The sequence below is a fragment of the Carcharodon carcharias genome, chromosome 18, assembly GCF_017639515.1.
Source record: "Carcharodon carcharias isolate sCarCar2 chromosome 18, sCarCar2.pri, whole genome shotgun sequence".
Lineage (NCBI taxonomy): Eukaryota > Metazoa > Chordata > Chondrichthyes > Lamniformes > Lamnidae > Carcharodon > Carcharodon carcharias.
This window is the reverse complement of record NC_054484.1, coordinates 51,290,648-51,306,508: the sequence shown is the minus strand read 5'-3', so window position 1 is coordinate 51,306,508 and position 15,861 is coordinate 51,290,648. Positions and strand designations below refer to the sequence as shown.

General features: G+C 42.6%; 1 protein-coding gene across 1 annotated transcript in view; it reads right to left on the bottom strand.

Moving 5' to 3' along the window:
• The window catches only part of LOC121290452 (cilia- and flagella-associated protein 47-like), a 661,534-nt gene that overhangs the window by 74,546 nt on the left and 571,127 nt on the right, over nt 1–15,861 (bottom strand). The window contains 1 exon segment of the mRNA XM_041210889.1: nt 1,783–1,947. Coding sequence (XP_041066823.1) covers nt 1,783–1,947 — 165 coding nt within the window.

Sequence of the window (15,861 nt, the reverse complement as noted above, 5' to 3'; positions counted from 1 at the left end):
ATTGTCCCTTTAAATATAGTTGTGATCAAGTCATGCAGGTGTGCATAACACCCATTGTACAACTTGGAGATGTAAACCATTAGTCAAAATTTATTGCTTCAATTCAGTTACGATCATAGATTTCAACCCACTGATTACCCCTTTGGGTTTTGCTCACAAATTCCAATCCCGGCTTGCAAGTTGTCTTCAGATTAACATCAGGGCCTTTATTTCAGCAACCAAGACCTAACCATAATTCTGCTTTATTATAAATAGCAAATAGAGAAGTAATATCTAGGGCCCCTATACTTTTCTTAAAATAACTTCCCCTTTCCACAGGAACATAAATAAAATTCTAGTTTGCACTCATGTCTTACTGGTGTAAAATAAATAACTTGAGTAAAGCAAGAAATATCAGAACAAGGAATTCTCTTCTGCAAATGGATCAGGTTGAATTAGGACACAGCAGGGACCAGATTGAGTTATAGCACAGCACTTTAGTTCATTTCCCACTATCATGGCTTTTTCTGTTCATGTCTTTGTTGTTCCCTCTATTGCTTCTGTTATACAGGCTTAAATGTGAGGCAACAAATAAGAATACCTGAGGCAACCCTCCTTCCTTGTTGTCTTAACTGCCAGAGGTGCAGAATGTACATATTTTACATTTCTTTGGATTCCAGTTCTTTGAGCTATTTTAAATGTATCAAAGCTCCCTCCCTTGAGCAGGAAATTTCTTCCCTTCAGAAGTAGATGGGGACTTAAAGTACCTTATGGATCTTGATAAAATAGTAGGGTATGTCTTTAATCCAAACGAATGTGTCCGATAGATACATTACACTTAACTGTTTTGTTACTTCCCCCAGCTGATTTTCAATTATTCAACTCCCTGGACAGTTCGCAACTTGCTAAGTTGACCAACAATACGTTGGAACCAGCACAGATGGAAGACTAGATGCCTCTTACCATCCCACAGAAAAACTATTCACTAGGCTAGTTGATCTGCATGGGTGAGATCGGAGGGGAAAGTCAAGTAAAAGTCGGAGATCTGTACTGGGGTCAATGTTGGAAATTTCCTTGGGGTTCTCCCAAATGGCAACGTAATTTTGGCAGAAACCCCAGAAATAGCGCATAAACAAGATTTCTGTCATTTGTATGCTGAAGCTACAATGACCAATCGGGAGCACACATGCACGTGCTTTAAATTTGCCACAGAATAGTATACTGCGTGACAAGGAACAAGGCAAGCTGTTCATTAGGGATAACTGCCTCAGCCAGGCAGCAGGCTGATAAATGGAGCCAGTTCATTTCAGAACCTAGGAATGCCCAGCAGCATTCCACGATGAAGTTGGGAATGCATTATAGACTGGCCGCAAGGATCACATTGACAATCATGGCCTGTCAGGTGTGTGCAGCATACCCTGCCACACAGTATATAACTTCCAAAATGCCTCATAGCCAGAGAAGTATTTTTAAACTGTATTCACAAATGTAAGGTAAGGAAATGCTATTCCACACAAATAAGGCTGCTGGGGCTGTTTATGAGAATGATCAGCATCGCTGTACCCAAAGCTCCTTTTCTTATGTCCCTAATTGGATTATTCTAATTGCTAATAGGCTACAAAGCAGGTTAATAAATGCAAACTGTGTGAAATATCAGCAGCTTTGTAAAATCATTTTGCATGCATAAATAATGTCAGTATAGTTTTGAAATTAGTAGTGTTTAGCATTTTGAACTCTTTGAGGATGAGGTACTAAGTATTGATTGGGTGCTTCTTGAAAGGAGATAATCAGATAGAAAGTCACTCTGTAACCTACCACTGGAAGCCCGAACCTTCTCTTGATTGCAAGTATAAGGGGTGGTAGTTTGAGTCTTCATTGCTGCTGCACATGAAGGGCCAGGAACAGCACCTGTCAGAATTACTTTTATTGTTTCTTCTTTTCTGTTTCTAGCTTGACACTGGATCACAGCTATGGAAGACAATAACATTTATGATTTCACTAGGCAAGCAATTCCTAATAAATTTTAACATGCCAGATTGCATTTCAGATATATTTGTATCGTCTAGATATTATCATTTTACAGCACCGTTTAGATGTACTTAATTGAACAACAACCTACATTTATATAGCATCTTTAACCTAGTAGAATGCCCCTAGAAGCATTATCAAACAAAATTTGTCACAGAGCCACGTAAAAAGGTATTAGGACAGGTGACCACAGTGGGGGGGATTTGAAAATAATAACAGAAATTTTAAAATTGAGATGCTGTTGGACCAAGAGCCAATGTAGGTCAGCAAGCACAGGAGTAATGGGTGAATGGGACTTGGTGCAAGGATAAGGACAACAGAATTTTAGATGAGCTCAAGCTTATAGAAGATGAAAAGTGGAGTCTGGCCATGAGAGTATTTGAATGGTCACGTCCAGAGGTAAGCTCATGCAGGAGATGGTCAATGTTACAGAGGTGAAAGCAGGTGGTCTTGGTGACAGAGAGGATATAGGATTGGAAGCTCAGCTCAGGGTCAAACAGGATGCCAAGATTGTGAATGGTCCAGTTTGAAGTCAAATAGGTGGGCAAAAAAGAGCTGGAGTCTGTGGGTAGGAACGGATTTTGTGGTGGAGACCAGACACTGGAAGTGGCTTCGGTATTCCAAATATTTAACTAAAGGAGATTTCTGCTCATCAATACTTGATGTTGTACATGTCATGTGACAGTGGCTGTTATATTCTAGAAAGCCAGTTGGTGAAGGATAGAACTGGAGTCAATATCTACACACTATTATATTTATTTATAGTTACACATTACAAGGATACACCTCCTATAACCAAACAAGCACAGTTTCAACCTGTGTCTTTTTATAAGGATTCAAATGAATCACCACCTGCATAGAATTAAACAATTATTATTATTATTATTAATAATACACAATTAATAGTGGCAAGGGCGAGAGGTAAAACTGTGCTGTCAGCATCCATGTGGGACCTGACATTGTATTTTACATGCAAATAAAAGCTTTGATTTTGAAAGCCACATGCTGCCAGCAGGCACCTGCGCACATTGGGCACAGGCCAAAAATCTGGGCACGTGATCTTTCATGGAAACATTGCAAGTCCAATTTTCCAACTGCTATTTTGTAACGGTTTACTGAGGCCAAAAAAATGGCATGAGTGAGTTGCACGGTTCATCAGTTCTGTACCATACTCATAAGATGACCCGATATCCCTCATTATTCAGGGTGCATCTTTTACTGTTCAATTTCTAATTAAATTATAGTGTGACTCATGATTCATAACAAGGAACCCAAGTACATTTACCTCTCTTTCTGGGAACTGATTGAAAAGCACTCTATTTAGATAGGCACAAATTCAAACAGCTGGTTTATTTAACATAAAATACATAAAAGAACAGTGAACAGTTTTCACTGTGAAAACAAGTATTTTCATGCTCCTTGATTATCATAAATAAACCACAAATTTCTCATTTATCTAAACATAGGCTAAATTCTATGGCTATGAGTGAGTTGCACACGCATTCTCTGGCTATCTTATTCAAAATTATGCTGTCTGAGACTTTTGAAGTGCAAGCGTATTCCTGTCATTGCCTGCTAGAACAAAGTTCATTCTTTGCATCCCCCAAGGGAGAGAGAGAACAAGTTTTCTGCTTTAAGTTTTTAAGATGGGGCTTTGTCCACAGAATTTCAATCAAAGTTACCAATCAGGTGAAGTCTGCTGTGTGAGCAGGAGGCTTTCAAACATCTGTATTAGCTAAGACCCTGGCTTTGAGAATGGAATGAAATGATGATTGTGTGTCTCTGGTGTCAAAAGAGCCATCTTCAAATAATGGCATGTAAAACTGGCTGTATATATGCTTTTGACCTACCGTCCAAAATAAAATTTTATCCCCAATAACTCTACCTTTGTACATGGATTAGCATTTCAAATCACTATTATTGAGACCAGATTAAATTTACAGGCCCAAATTTAAGGTAAAAAAAAAATGCTGTGTGTATCCTTGGGGATTAACTCCTCACAAGCAAATCTAACAGCAAAGAAAATTATAAGATAAAAATTCAGTTGGTCTAGAAATTGGGTAGCCCAGCAGCAATCATATCAAGGTAAGCAATGCACAAAATACATGTACTTACTTACTCTGTATGATTGTGGTATTAGACAGTATGGCTCCTGCAATGCCCTCTGCTCCTCAATGCTGCTGGCAAACTCTGCACACAGCAGGAGGCCTCAGCAGCACTATTTGTAGAGGAAATGATACAGCCATCCTGCTCTTCTTAAAAAGCAGGCTATATCATAATAGGAAACTGCACAAGAAATGATTGCTGCAATGTAAGCTGTTGCAAAGTTAACATGATGGAAGACAGAAAGATCCATCACTGGGACAGACAAAGGAATCCATTTTGACGAACGCAGCTGGAGGCATTAGTGATGCAGATGGGCATGAGGAGAGATGCTATGCTGCTACATGGCATGGAGGTGGGGTGGGGACACTCTCAAGGAACCCTTCTGAAGGTAGTAGCAGTAGGAGGCCAGGACTCTGCACTCTGGAATTCTGGATTAGAGGACCTGGCAGCAGTGTAAAATGGCGAAAAGCTAGAAAGAGTGGAGATCCAAACAGACTTAGGGATCCTGGCACACAAATCAGTAAAATATTATGAATAGCTATATTATATAATTACATAAATATATATTATACAATTTTGAACAATCAAAAGCTGGCCTGTATTTCCAGAGGAACAGAATATAATGGACTTGAAATCATGCCTCAACTGTACAAAGCCCTGGTTAGGCAACAATGGGAGTGCTGCGAGCAGTTCTAGGCACCACACCTTAATAAGGATATATTGGTCTTGGATGCAGCATAGTTGTAGAAACTATTCCCACTAATTGGGGACTCTAGGACTAAAAGGAACAGTCAAAAAAAATTAGAACTATCCCTTTCAGGAGTGAAATTAGAAAGATTTCTGCACATGTAGGATGGTAAAAGTTTGAAATTCTCTTTGGCAAACAGCAATTAATGCTATATCAGTTGTTAATCTCAAAATTGAAATTGATAGATTTTTGTTAGCCAAAGGTATTAAATAACAGAGAGGTGAATTTTATGCTAGACTCCCTGCCAGTCTATTTGAAGGTGCGGGCACGTAAAATAAAGCAGGTACCAGCTCTCTGCCTTCTCGAACTGTCCCCCATATTCTGGGGGGATGGGTAAGGCATCAGGCAGGCAGCCCGCCTGCCCTTAGACCTTTTGAGGCCCTTAAGTGGTCAGAGGTACCGGCCAATCAGAGGGCGGAATTTCCTGTCCCTGAGGTGTGGAAGTCCCAATCTCAAGTCATTAAGGCCATCCCCAGCGTAATATCGCAGTGGAGTGGCCAGATTTAAAGTCAGCATGGTGCGACCGACTTTAAGTTGAGAGAGGAGGGAGGGTGGGTCATCTGCATCACTCCCCCCAGGTGGCATGATGGTATTGTCACTGCACTAGTAATCCAGAGACCCAGGGTAATGCTCTGGGGAATTGGGTGGTCATGATGACCATGAAACCATGTCGATTGTCATAAAAACCCATCTGTTTCACTAACGTCCTTCAGGGAATTAAATATGCTGTCCTTACCAGGTCTGGCCTACATGCCACCCCAGGCCCACAGCAATGCGGTTGACTCTTAAGTGCCCTTTGAAATGGCCTAGCAAGCCAATCAGTTGCATCAATCTGCTAAAAAGTCTAAAAGAAATAGAACTGGTTGGACCACTTGGCATCGACCAAGGCATTGAAAACGACAATGGCTAACTCAGCTCTGTCAACCCTGCAAAGTCCTCCTTACTTATATCTGGGGGCTTGTGCCAAAATTGGGAGAGCTGTCTTATAGACTGGTCAAGCAACAGCCTGACATAGACATCCTCACGGAAACACACCTTACAATGTCCCAGACACCACTATCACCATCCCTGGGTATGTTCTGTCCCACCAGCAGGACAGACCCAGCAAAGGTGGCAGCAGTGGTATACAGTCAGGAGAGAGTTGCACTGGGAGTCCCCAACATCAACTCCGGACCTCATGAAGTCTCATGGCATAAGGTCGAACATGGGCAAAGAAACCTCTTGCTGTTTACCATATCCTGCCTCCCATCAGCTGATGAATCAGAGGTCCTCCATATTGAGCACCATTTGGAAAAAGCACTGAGGGTGGCAAGGGCACAGAATGTACTCTGGGTGGGCCATTTCGATGTCCATCACCAAGAGTGGCTCAGTAGCAACACTACTGACTGAGCTGGCCGAGTCCTAAAGGACATAGCTGCTGGACTGGGTCTGCGGCAGGTGGGGAGGGTACCAACAACAGGGAAAAACATACCTGACCTCATACTCACCAAACTGCCTGCTGCAGATGCATCTGTCTATGACAGTATTGGTAGGAGTGACCACTGCATAGTCGTTGTGGAGACAAAGTCCTGTCTTCACATTGAGGATATCCTCCCTCGTGTTGTGTGGCACTACCACTGTGCTAAATGGGATAGATTTTGAACAGATCTAGCAACTCACGACTGGGCAACCATGAGGCACTGTGGGTCATCGACAGCAGCAGAATTGTATTCGATCACAATCTGTAACCTGATGGCCCAGTATATCCCTCCTCTACCATTACCACCAAGCCACAGGATCAACCCCGGCTCAATGAAGAACGCAGGAGGACATGCTAGAAGCAGCACCAAGCATACCTAAAATGAGATGTCAACCTGGTGAACCTACAACAAAGGACTACTTGCATGCGAAACAACATAAGCAACACGTGAAAGATGTCACAACCCACGGATCAGATCTAAGCTCTGCAGTCCTGCCGCATCCAATCATGCATGGTGGTGGATAAGTAAACATATCATTGGGGGAGCCCAGCACATCTGTGCAAAAGATAAGGTTGAAGCATTAGTAGTGCCAAGTGGATGATCCATCTCAGCCTCCTTTGGAAGTCCCAGCATCAGAGATGCTAGCCTTCAGCCAATTTGATTCACTCCACGTGATATCAAGACTTAAGGCACCGGGATACTGCAAAGGCTATGGGTCCTCACAATATTCCAACAATAGCACTGAAGACTTGTGCTCCAGAACTTACCGCACCCCAAGCCAAGCTGTTCCAGTATGGATACAACACTGGCATCTACCCAGCAATGTGAAAAATTGCCCAGGTATGTCCTGTACACAAAAAGCAGGACAAATCCAACCCAGCCAATTACCGCCACATCAGTCTGCTCTCCATCATCAGTCAAGATGGAAGGGTCAACAACAGTGCTATCAGGCGGCACTTGCTTAGCAATAACCTTCTCACTGATGCCAAGTTTGGGTTCCACCAGGGCCACTCAGCTCCTGACCTCATTACAGCCTTAGTTCAAAAATTATCAAAAGAACTGAACTCCAGAGGTGAGGTGAGAATGACAGCACTTGACATCAAGGCCGCATTTGACCAAGTGTGGCATCAAGGCACCCCAGCAAAACTGGAGTCAATGGAAATCAGGGGAAACCTCTCCATTGGTTGGAATCATATCTAGCACAAAGGAAGAGGGTTGTGGTTGTTGGAGGTCAAATATCTCAGTCCCAGGACATCACTGCAGGAGTTCCTCAGGGTAGTGTCCTAGGTCCAACCATCTTCAGCTGCTTCATCAATGATGTTCCTTCCATGTAGCAGCACCATCCGTAATTCCTCAGATACCGAAGCAGTCTATGTCCAAATGCAGCCAGACCTGGACAATATCCAGGCTTGGGCTGACAAGTGGCAAATAACATTCATGCCACACAAGTGCTAGGCAATGACTACCTACAACAAGAGAGAATGTAAATGTCACCCCTTGACATTCAATGGCAATAACAACACGCTGGGGATTACCATTGACCAGAAACTGAACTGGACTGCAAGAGCAGGTCAGAGGCTTGTAGTCCTGTGGCGAGTAACTCACCTCCTGACTCCCCAAAGCCTTTCCACCATCTACAAGGCACAGGTCAGGAGTGTGATGGAATACTCTCCACTTGCTTGGATGAGTGCAGCTCCAACAACACTCAAGAAGCTTACCATGATTCAGGACAAAGCAGCCTGCTTGATTGACACCCCATCCACAAACATTCACTCCCTCCACCACTGATGAACAGTGGTAGCCGTGTGCACCATCTACAAGATGCACTGCAGGAACTCAACAAGGCTCCTTAGACAGCATCTTCTAAACCCATGACCTCTAACATCTAGAAGAACAAGGGCAGCAGACACATGAGAACACAACCACCTGGAAGTTGCCCTCCAAGCCACTCACCATCCTGACTTGGAAATATATTGCCATTCCTTCACTGTTGTTGGGTCAAAATCCTGGAACTCCGTCTCTAAAAGCAAGGTGGGTGTACCTACACCACAGGGACTACAGCAGTTCAAGAAGGCAGCTCACCATCACCTTCTCATGGGCAAATAGTGATGGATAATAAATGCTGACCTAGCCAGTGATGCCCAGATCCCATGAATGGAATTTTAAAAATGCACCTCATGGACAAAAGGTATGTGGAGTTAGATCAGTATCAGTCATGATCTAATTGAATGGTAGAACTGGCTCAAGGGGTACCCATGTTCCTATGCTCTGATATGAGCATCAGTGAATTTAACTTCACAACACTCCTCCTACATACAGCACAAACTTGCTCAGTGCACCAGGCCTCCAACGCTCACACAGCAGCACTCCCAGGCACTTAAAACTCATGTCTAATATTTAGATACTCCGCCTCACAAATCTAGCATTGCTGCCAGCCTCACATCTACCTCTCACTACCTCACATACCTCCAGCGAATCAGCTACAGCAGATAAATCACCCAAAGACAATTTACACAACTAATCTAGAGCAGAAATGGTGAAGGACAAGGACAATGAATCTTCTGAGCCCTAGAGGGGAGATGATTCTCTGCATCAAGGTGCCAACTGCAACAGGCCCCATCAATGACATGAGAATTCAACATTGCCGAGATCATTGAGGATGGCAGCATGTTCCTGCCTTATGCCCTTTCTCAATTCACAGCTCCCCCTTTTCCTGCTATACAGCATGATGAACAAGCTGCTGATGGTATGGCCATGGACATCTTGCATTCCACCCAACTCCCCTTCCCTCAGATGAACATTCCCTTTCTGATTTTCTGCTTTCAGCCACCCAAGAACTGTCACCTGACCAAACACATGAGCCCATGGAGGAGGAGAGAAAGCAAAAGCACAGCACTGATGAGAAGTCCTGTTACTTGAGCTGACACTCGCAGTCACTGGCTCAGATACTGACGGTGCAATTACTTTGGAGACAAGTACAAAGTCGGAATCAGCACATAGTGAGTTATCTGGGCATGAGTGGGCTGCAGACAGGCCAGGGGTAAAGGGTGAATCGTTTGCAAGCTCATCAGAGGTCAAAATGCCAGGCGAATTCTGATGCAGAGGATTCAGATGAGCACCTCAATGGGGCGCATACAGGATAGCTCTATGAATGGGCATGCACATCAAGATACTGGCTGCATTGGCTGGCCTGCCAGAGAGCCTCCTGCTATTATCCAGACTTATAGTGGGGTCTGGCTCAACTTGGCAGTGGCACAGAACTTCCCCTCTCCACTGCCTCTGTGTGTTGCAGACCCAGAGGCACTGTCATTGCTGTCCCCATATCTGGTGCTGCAATTGTGTCTTCAGGTCATCTACCCACCTGCCAATTCTGTAAGGATGAGCTAACATTATCTGACAAATGGAAGAACTCAACAAAACACCTTCAAAAACACTCCAGAGTACTTTCAGGCAATTTACATTCGAAAATGTTCCAAAAATTACCTTACCTGCAATCGTGTAGGGTACCTGGCCTTTTATATAACACTACTGCAAGACTCAGCCTACAGCTTTACTCTTTTTCATGACGAAACAACACATACGCTACCTGCACGTTTGTTACTAACATTTGGGATCCTGGCATCACATCAACATATCAGATCCTGTGATATCAGGATAGGGCAAAATTAGCACCTTCCAATATACACCTGGGCACACTTGCATCGTTGTATGCCCATATCCTTGCAGAGCTGCCACACAGGCTGTGTGGGAAGCTGCTGGCTGCATCATGCTACGCTACTGAATTTTGCACTCATTAAATTTAAATTGCTACATTGGACCACAAATAAATATGAAAATTAAGCAAACATAGAGCCATGCTGAACTTCATGAGTTTGGCAAAGAGTCTCCCACTGTACTAATTAACCATTGCTCTTAGGGCCTCTTAAAGCTGATTTGTTGCTGTTTTCATTACATTTTCTTCTTCCAGATCATGGAGCAGTACAAAAGTTCATACTCGATCTAACCCCTAACTCTGCCAATTTTTGAACAGCTCTGGGACAGTCAGGTGCAGAAAGCTGCTCAGGGATCCGTTATCTTTGTTGTGGGTCTTAGAGGGGTTGTTCATGGTCTCGGTTCATAGATAATACTGGAGGCAAGGCTGTTGGTAATAATTACCTTTTATTGAACATTATACTAACATTCTAAAATTATATATCACTGGCTGGTAATTCGTAAAAGGGGATAAATAGGTACTAAACAGTAAATAAAGCAAAAAGAAAAAAGCAGTGCAGCAAAATAAATATAACAAAATAAAACCAATAATTAAAGAAGGTGAAAAAGTATTGGACAATCTAGTTAGATATATCTTCAAGAGGAACAGAAAGTCACAGCAACACCTGCTGCCTGGTGCTATGGATTTTATTTTTGGAAATTTAATGAGACTTGTGAGATGAAGCAATGGAACCCTATATTCCCTTGGTGCCCATTGGAAAACTCAGGGCTCTGCCTTTAAGTGAGTGTCTTCATTGCCAGTGCACAAGAGTTGAAAAGCTATGATAAATATCAAAATATTAAGCTATGCAAAAATGGGGCACTTTTGGGTGAGAAAGCAATAAATAACCTTGTCACTATTACCAATTATCACAGGCAACAATCACAAAGACAAAGCCACTCATTATGATGGGAGTGATTTCTGTGCAAACAGCAGAACATTTGTATTCTGTTGAACAGAGAAAAAATTCTACAATTTACAATATACAGGGCTAGAAATTCATCTGTACCATGAATTGATGGCGGGGGTTACAATTCATAACCTGGCACACCAGTTCTGTTGGAGCTAGGTAGTACTTCATGCTGCTTCATCATTACCTTGATTTCAGCATGCAGCCCAGTGAGACTTGCATTGCCGGCTGGCTGCATGCACAATGAGGCGCCCAAGAGTGTGCAAGGCTAGCATGTGTTCCAAATAGGCTGCCTTTAAGAGCTGGAGGCTGTCCATTGTAAAAGAAAGCTGCACAGGAGCACTCGAGTCTAAAAACCCAACTGAAGCAGAAAAGTGGAGCACCAGCTCAGGTAGAAGGCTCCAGCATTCACTCATGCCTCTCTGGAAGCATAGGTGATGGTGATGGATAGGAGAGTGTTGTAATATGTCTTTGAGGGATAGCAGTATGATAGCACTCAAAAGGAAGTGTGTCATGTAATCTAATCTTAGTTGACTTTTGCTTTGAGCAGAGCATACACACAGCTCCGATGTCTTCGAGCTTTATACCTATGTTTAACAGTTCTCATGTGCCTAGTCTTAATAATTGAATCTGTGACATGTATACCAAATCCTCTGTAAGCGAGTGGTGCCTTGTGTCTTACATAGTAAATAAGCCCAAGGATTATATCAATATAATAACACAGCATGGTGAGCAGCAGGGTGAGACAAGTGGCAGCAAGATTAACTACAGGTATGACATGGTGAACAGCCTTATATCCTACCACAAGGCTTGAGAAGACCCTCGACATTTTGGTCAAATTGAAACAAAGTTGCAGCATCAGAGAGTGTTAAAAACACTGCATTGTGACTGCGAAGAAAAGCTTTGAAGAGACGGCGCCGAGCTAGTGCTCAGGGGCAAACAGATCCCTCATGGTGAGATTGCAGCGCATAGCCTATCAGTTTTGTGAGTGGGACAGCACATCCAGTGGACCACACTGGGTAAGCTCAGTCAGGAAAGGCAAGTGGCCAGGGTGTGAGCTGGATTGATAACGAGCAAGGGAGAGTCAAACAAAAAACAAAAAAAAACATTAAAAATCGAGCTAGAGAAGATTGCAATTATAATGGGTGGCTTTGAGAGCTGCTCAACAGTAAATTGCATAAAAAGCAAAGATGCCATTACTCCATGTTGCGTTCCTGCCACAACTCGTTGTCATGGGTGGAGCTTGAGAAAAGAGTGCAAAAGTGCCTATATGACACTGGTACTACAGAAAAAGGAAGGTCACAGGGGTATTGGCAGAATGTCCATATAATTCCCCAGTTTAAATTGGGATGCAGCTGACCTACTATCCAAATTCAAAATCTTTAAACTGCTTATCGAACTATGGTTTCTTGATTCAGGTGTAGCTGAACAAGGCAAGCAAGCCATAAAAATTCACCTAGCATGGGAATGAACGTCTACAGAGGCTTAACACATCAAGATTAACAGAAGAAGAGCTAAAGGATCCAAAAAAAGATATGGATTACATTGGAAGGGTGGTTCAGAATCAGGTTAAACTTTCGTATTCATCAACTAGAATTCATGTCATTTCGACAACAACCTACAGAGTCCATGGACAACTTCATCAGCAGATGCAGAGGAAAGGGTACCTACTGTGATTTTTCAAATGCAGAGTTAGTAGACAAAATTGTTGATTTGGTAATTGCATCCACTCCCATGGAGGCATTCCAGAAAGATTTGCTAGACAAGGCTAAAACATATAACATCGAAGAGCTACTCACGGATGGATGTAAATACGAAGCGATCCTGTCAGGTCAACAAAGCTTACAGGTCCAAAGTACAACCCCACTTGATGACACACTCACTAGGACACCCAAACCTAGCAAGCCTTGTGGAAGGTGCAGACTTCTGCATGCACCAAGGAAATGCCCACTTTTTAATCAATTCTGCAAGGCATGTGGCAGAAAAGGTCACTGGCAGTGGCAATGCACTAGAGCAAAGACTGATGCAGCTACAAAGAGTTGTGCACTGATCCATACAAATTGTACACAATGGGTGCCTGCAAGCAATAAGAATGACCATTCAATATCCTGTCAGAAACATATACATGAAGTGATTGACAAGCCAGAAAATGACGATGATGTGCATGATGAGATGAAGAGTGGTGCATACATGTTTCACACCATCAATCTTGTGGAAATCATAGATGCCATCTCACCATCCGAAATGTTTGCCAAGAATCAAATTATCTGTCGTAAGAAAGTTGGCAATTATTCATTATTGGCCAAGATTGACACAGGGGAAAGTGCCAACATACTACCTCTGCGAATTCTAAAAGGCTTGTATCCACAGACGTGGAAGGCCATGGAAAAACCTACTACTGTGAAACTTTCAGCGTGCAACAGTTTACTAATTCCACGTGCAGAATCCATAGTCCTGGAGTGTAAGTACAATCAATCCTCCTGGATGTCGCAGATGTTCTACATTGTGGAAACTAAAGGCCCTCCGATTGCCAGTCTACCAGCGTGTTGTGATCTCACACTAGTAACAATCCATAGAATTAGTCAGACATCGCAAGGCAGATCAACCTCAGAAACTACTTCTATCACCTGAGTTCATGGTCTAACATTGAAGTGCCAAAAATGTTTCAAGGGAGCTACAACATTACACTTGCAGGAGGATGCAAGTCTATTAATTGATCCACCATGTAAGTCCAGCATCCACATACTGGGCATATTGAAGGGCGAACTTGACAAAATGGAGAAAGACAGAATCATTAGAAGAGTACAAGAGCACACAGATTGGTGCAACCTGATCACATGTCACAAAGGAGGATGGATCATTGAGAGTATTCTTTGATCCAGGACATTTGAATGGCACCTTTGCAAAGCTGTCCTTACAAAGTACCCATATTAGAAGAGTTAAATCCAAGATTTGCAGGTGCAAAATTCTTCTCAAAACTTGATGCCAAGCATGGCTACTGATCAATACACCCTGCAGCAAAGTCCTATGAGCTTACTACATTTTGTAACCCATTTGGACAATACTGCTTGCAACGACTTCTTTTTGGGCTCTTAGCCAGGATCTCTTTCAAGCTCACATGGACTGCATTACATGCACTGTACCAAGAAGCATCTGTATCTCAGATGATATAGCTGTTGTGGGAAGAACAAAGCAGGAACATGACCATGATCTGCATTTATTGATGCAAGTTGCTGGCATGAAGAAAGATTGGTTTTCAACAGTTTGAAATGTGCCATCAATGTGCAGCAGGTCAATCTCTTCAGTTCTATTCATTCCAGTGCTGGCATATGTCCTGATCCAAGTAAAATACAGGATATTAAGGTCATGCCACCTCCTCAAGATAAGGACAATCTTTGAAGATGGCTAGGTCTCTTTACTCTTGTCCCCAAACATTCCCAACTGAATTCCCAGCTGAAAAATCTTCATCACTAAGGGAATTGTTGAAAAAGGATGTGCCTTTCCTGTGGCATGAAGACCATCAACATTTCTTCCCTTGCTACACAAAAGGAAACTGATTACATTTGCATTCACTTCAAAAGCTTCTGTCCATAACGCAATTGATCCACTCCAACAGTGAGTGGGAAACATTAGCTTTAGTGTTCAGAATCATGCGTTTTCAAGCCTGCCTATTTGGCAAAGGATTTGTGATAGAGACTGACCACAAGCCACTGGAGATGATTTAGTGAAAGCCATTGGCCAGTGCACTGCCAAGATTGAAATATCTCTTGATAAAAATTCAAGGTTACGGCTAAGATTAGGTACAAACCAAACTTGATGGTCACATCTGGTACACTTAGCAGGTTGCCTAAGTGAGTGAAAACCACAGGTATATCCTTAGACCTACAATTTGACTTCATCCATATTGAACTTGAAGATTTTCTCCAAATAAATCTGGTACACTTTGCACAACACAAATGCCAGCAGCTACAGGAAGAAACAGAGAAAGATTCTACACTACAGAAACTGGAAAACCATCATCAAGGAATGGCCTGATTGAATTCAGCATTTCCATAACACGTGAGACCATTTTGGCCTTATCAGGATGAGCTAGGCATCTCCTGGGGAGTCATTTTTAAAGGCAGGCAGATCATCATACCAGAATCTTTGTGACCTGATATTCTTCAACAACTTCATCACTCACACATGGGCATAAATCAGATGAGAAGACTCACAAGAGAAACAGTCCATTGGTCAGGTATGAACTATGACATTGAAGTTGTCATCAAGAAGTGGGAGGCATGTGAAGAGCATAAGCCAAGTCCGCACAAAGCACCATTGATTCCATACAAAGTTCCTACCCATCCTTGGTCCAAAATCACATTCGGCATTTTTCATGTCCATGGCACTGACTTCATCATTATCATCGACAACTTTACCAAGTAACCCATTATTGTAGAATTGCACAATACGTTTCGCACAACAATCACACACACTCTTAAGTGCTATTTTCAGTTTATTTGGTGTGCTGAGAGAGATCATTACAGTCAACAGTCCACAATTTATTGGTAAACCATTTCAGGATATGTGTGAGAAATAGAATATTGATCAGACTACATCTTCTCCTCATTACCCTAAATCTAACAGCCTAGCTGAACAGACGTGTCACACAGTGAAATCCCTAATTCTCAAATGTAGACAGACCAAGCAAGATCTACACGTTGCAATTTTACATCTGAGTGACACCTTTTAAATGCAACTATTCCATCACCAGCAGAGCTCATGTTTTAACACACCAGTGCGTACCAATTTACCAACTCTTACCTATTCTACTCTCTCAGAAACGAGAGAAGCTTTTAAAGCTACAAGAGAAGATGACCAACATGCACAATAAAAATAC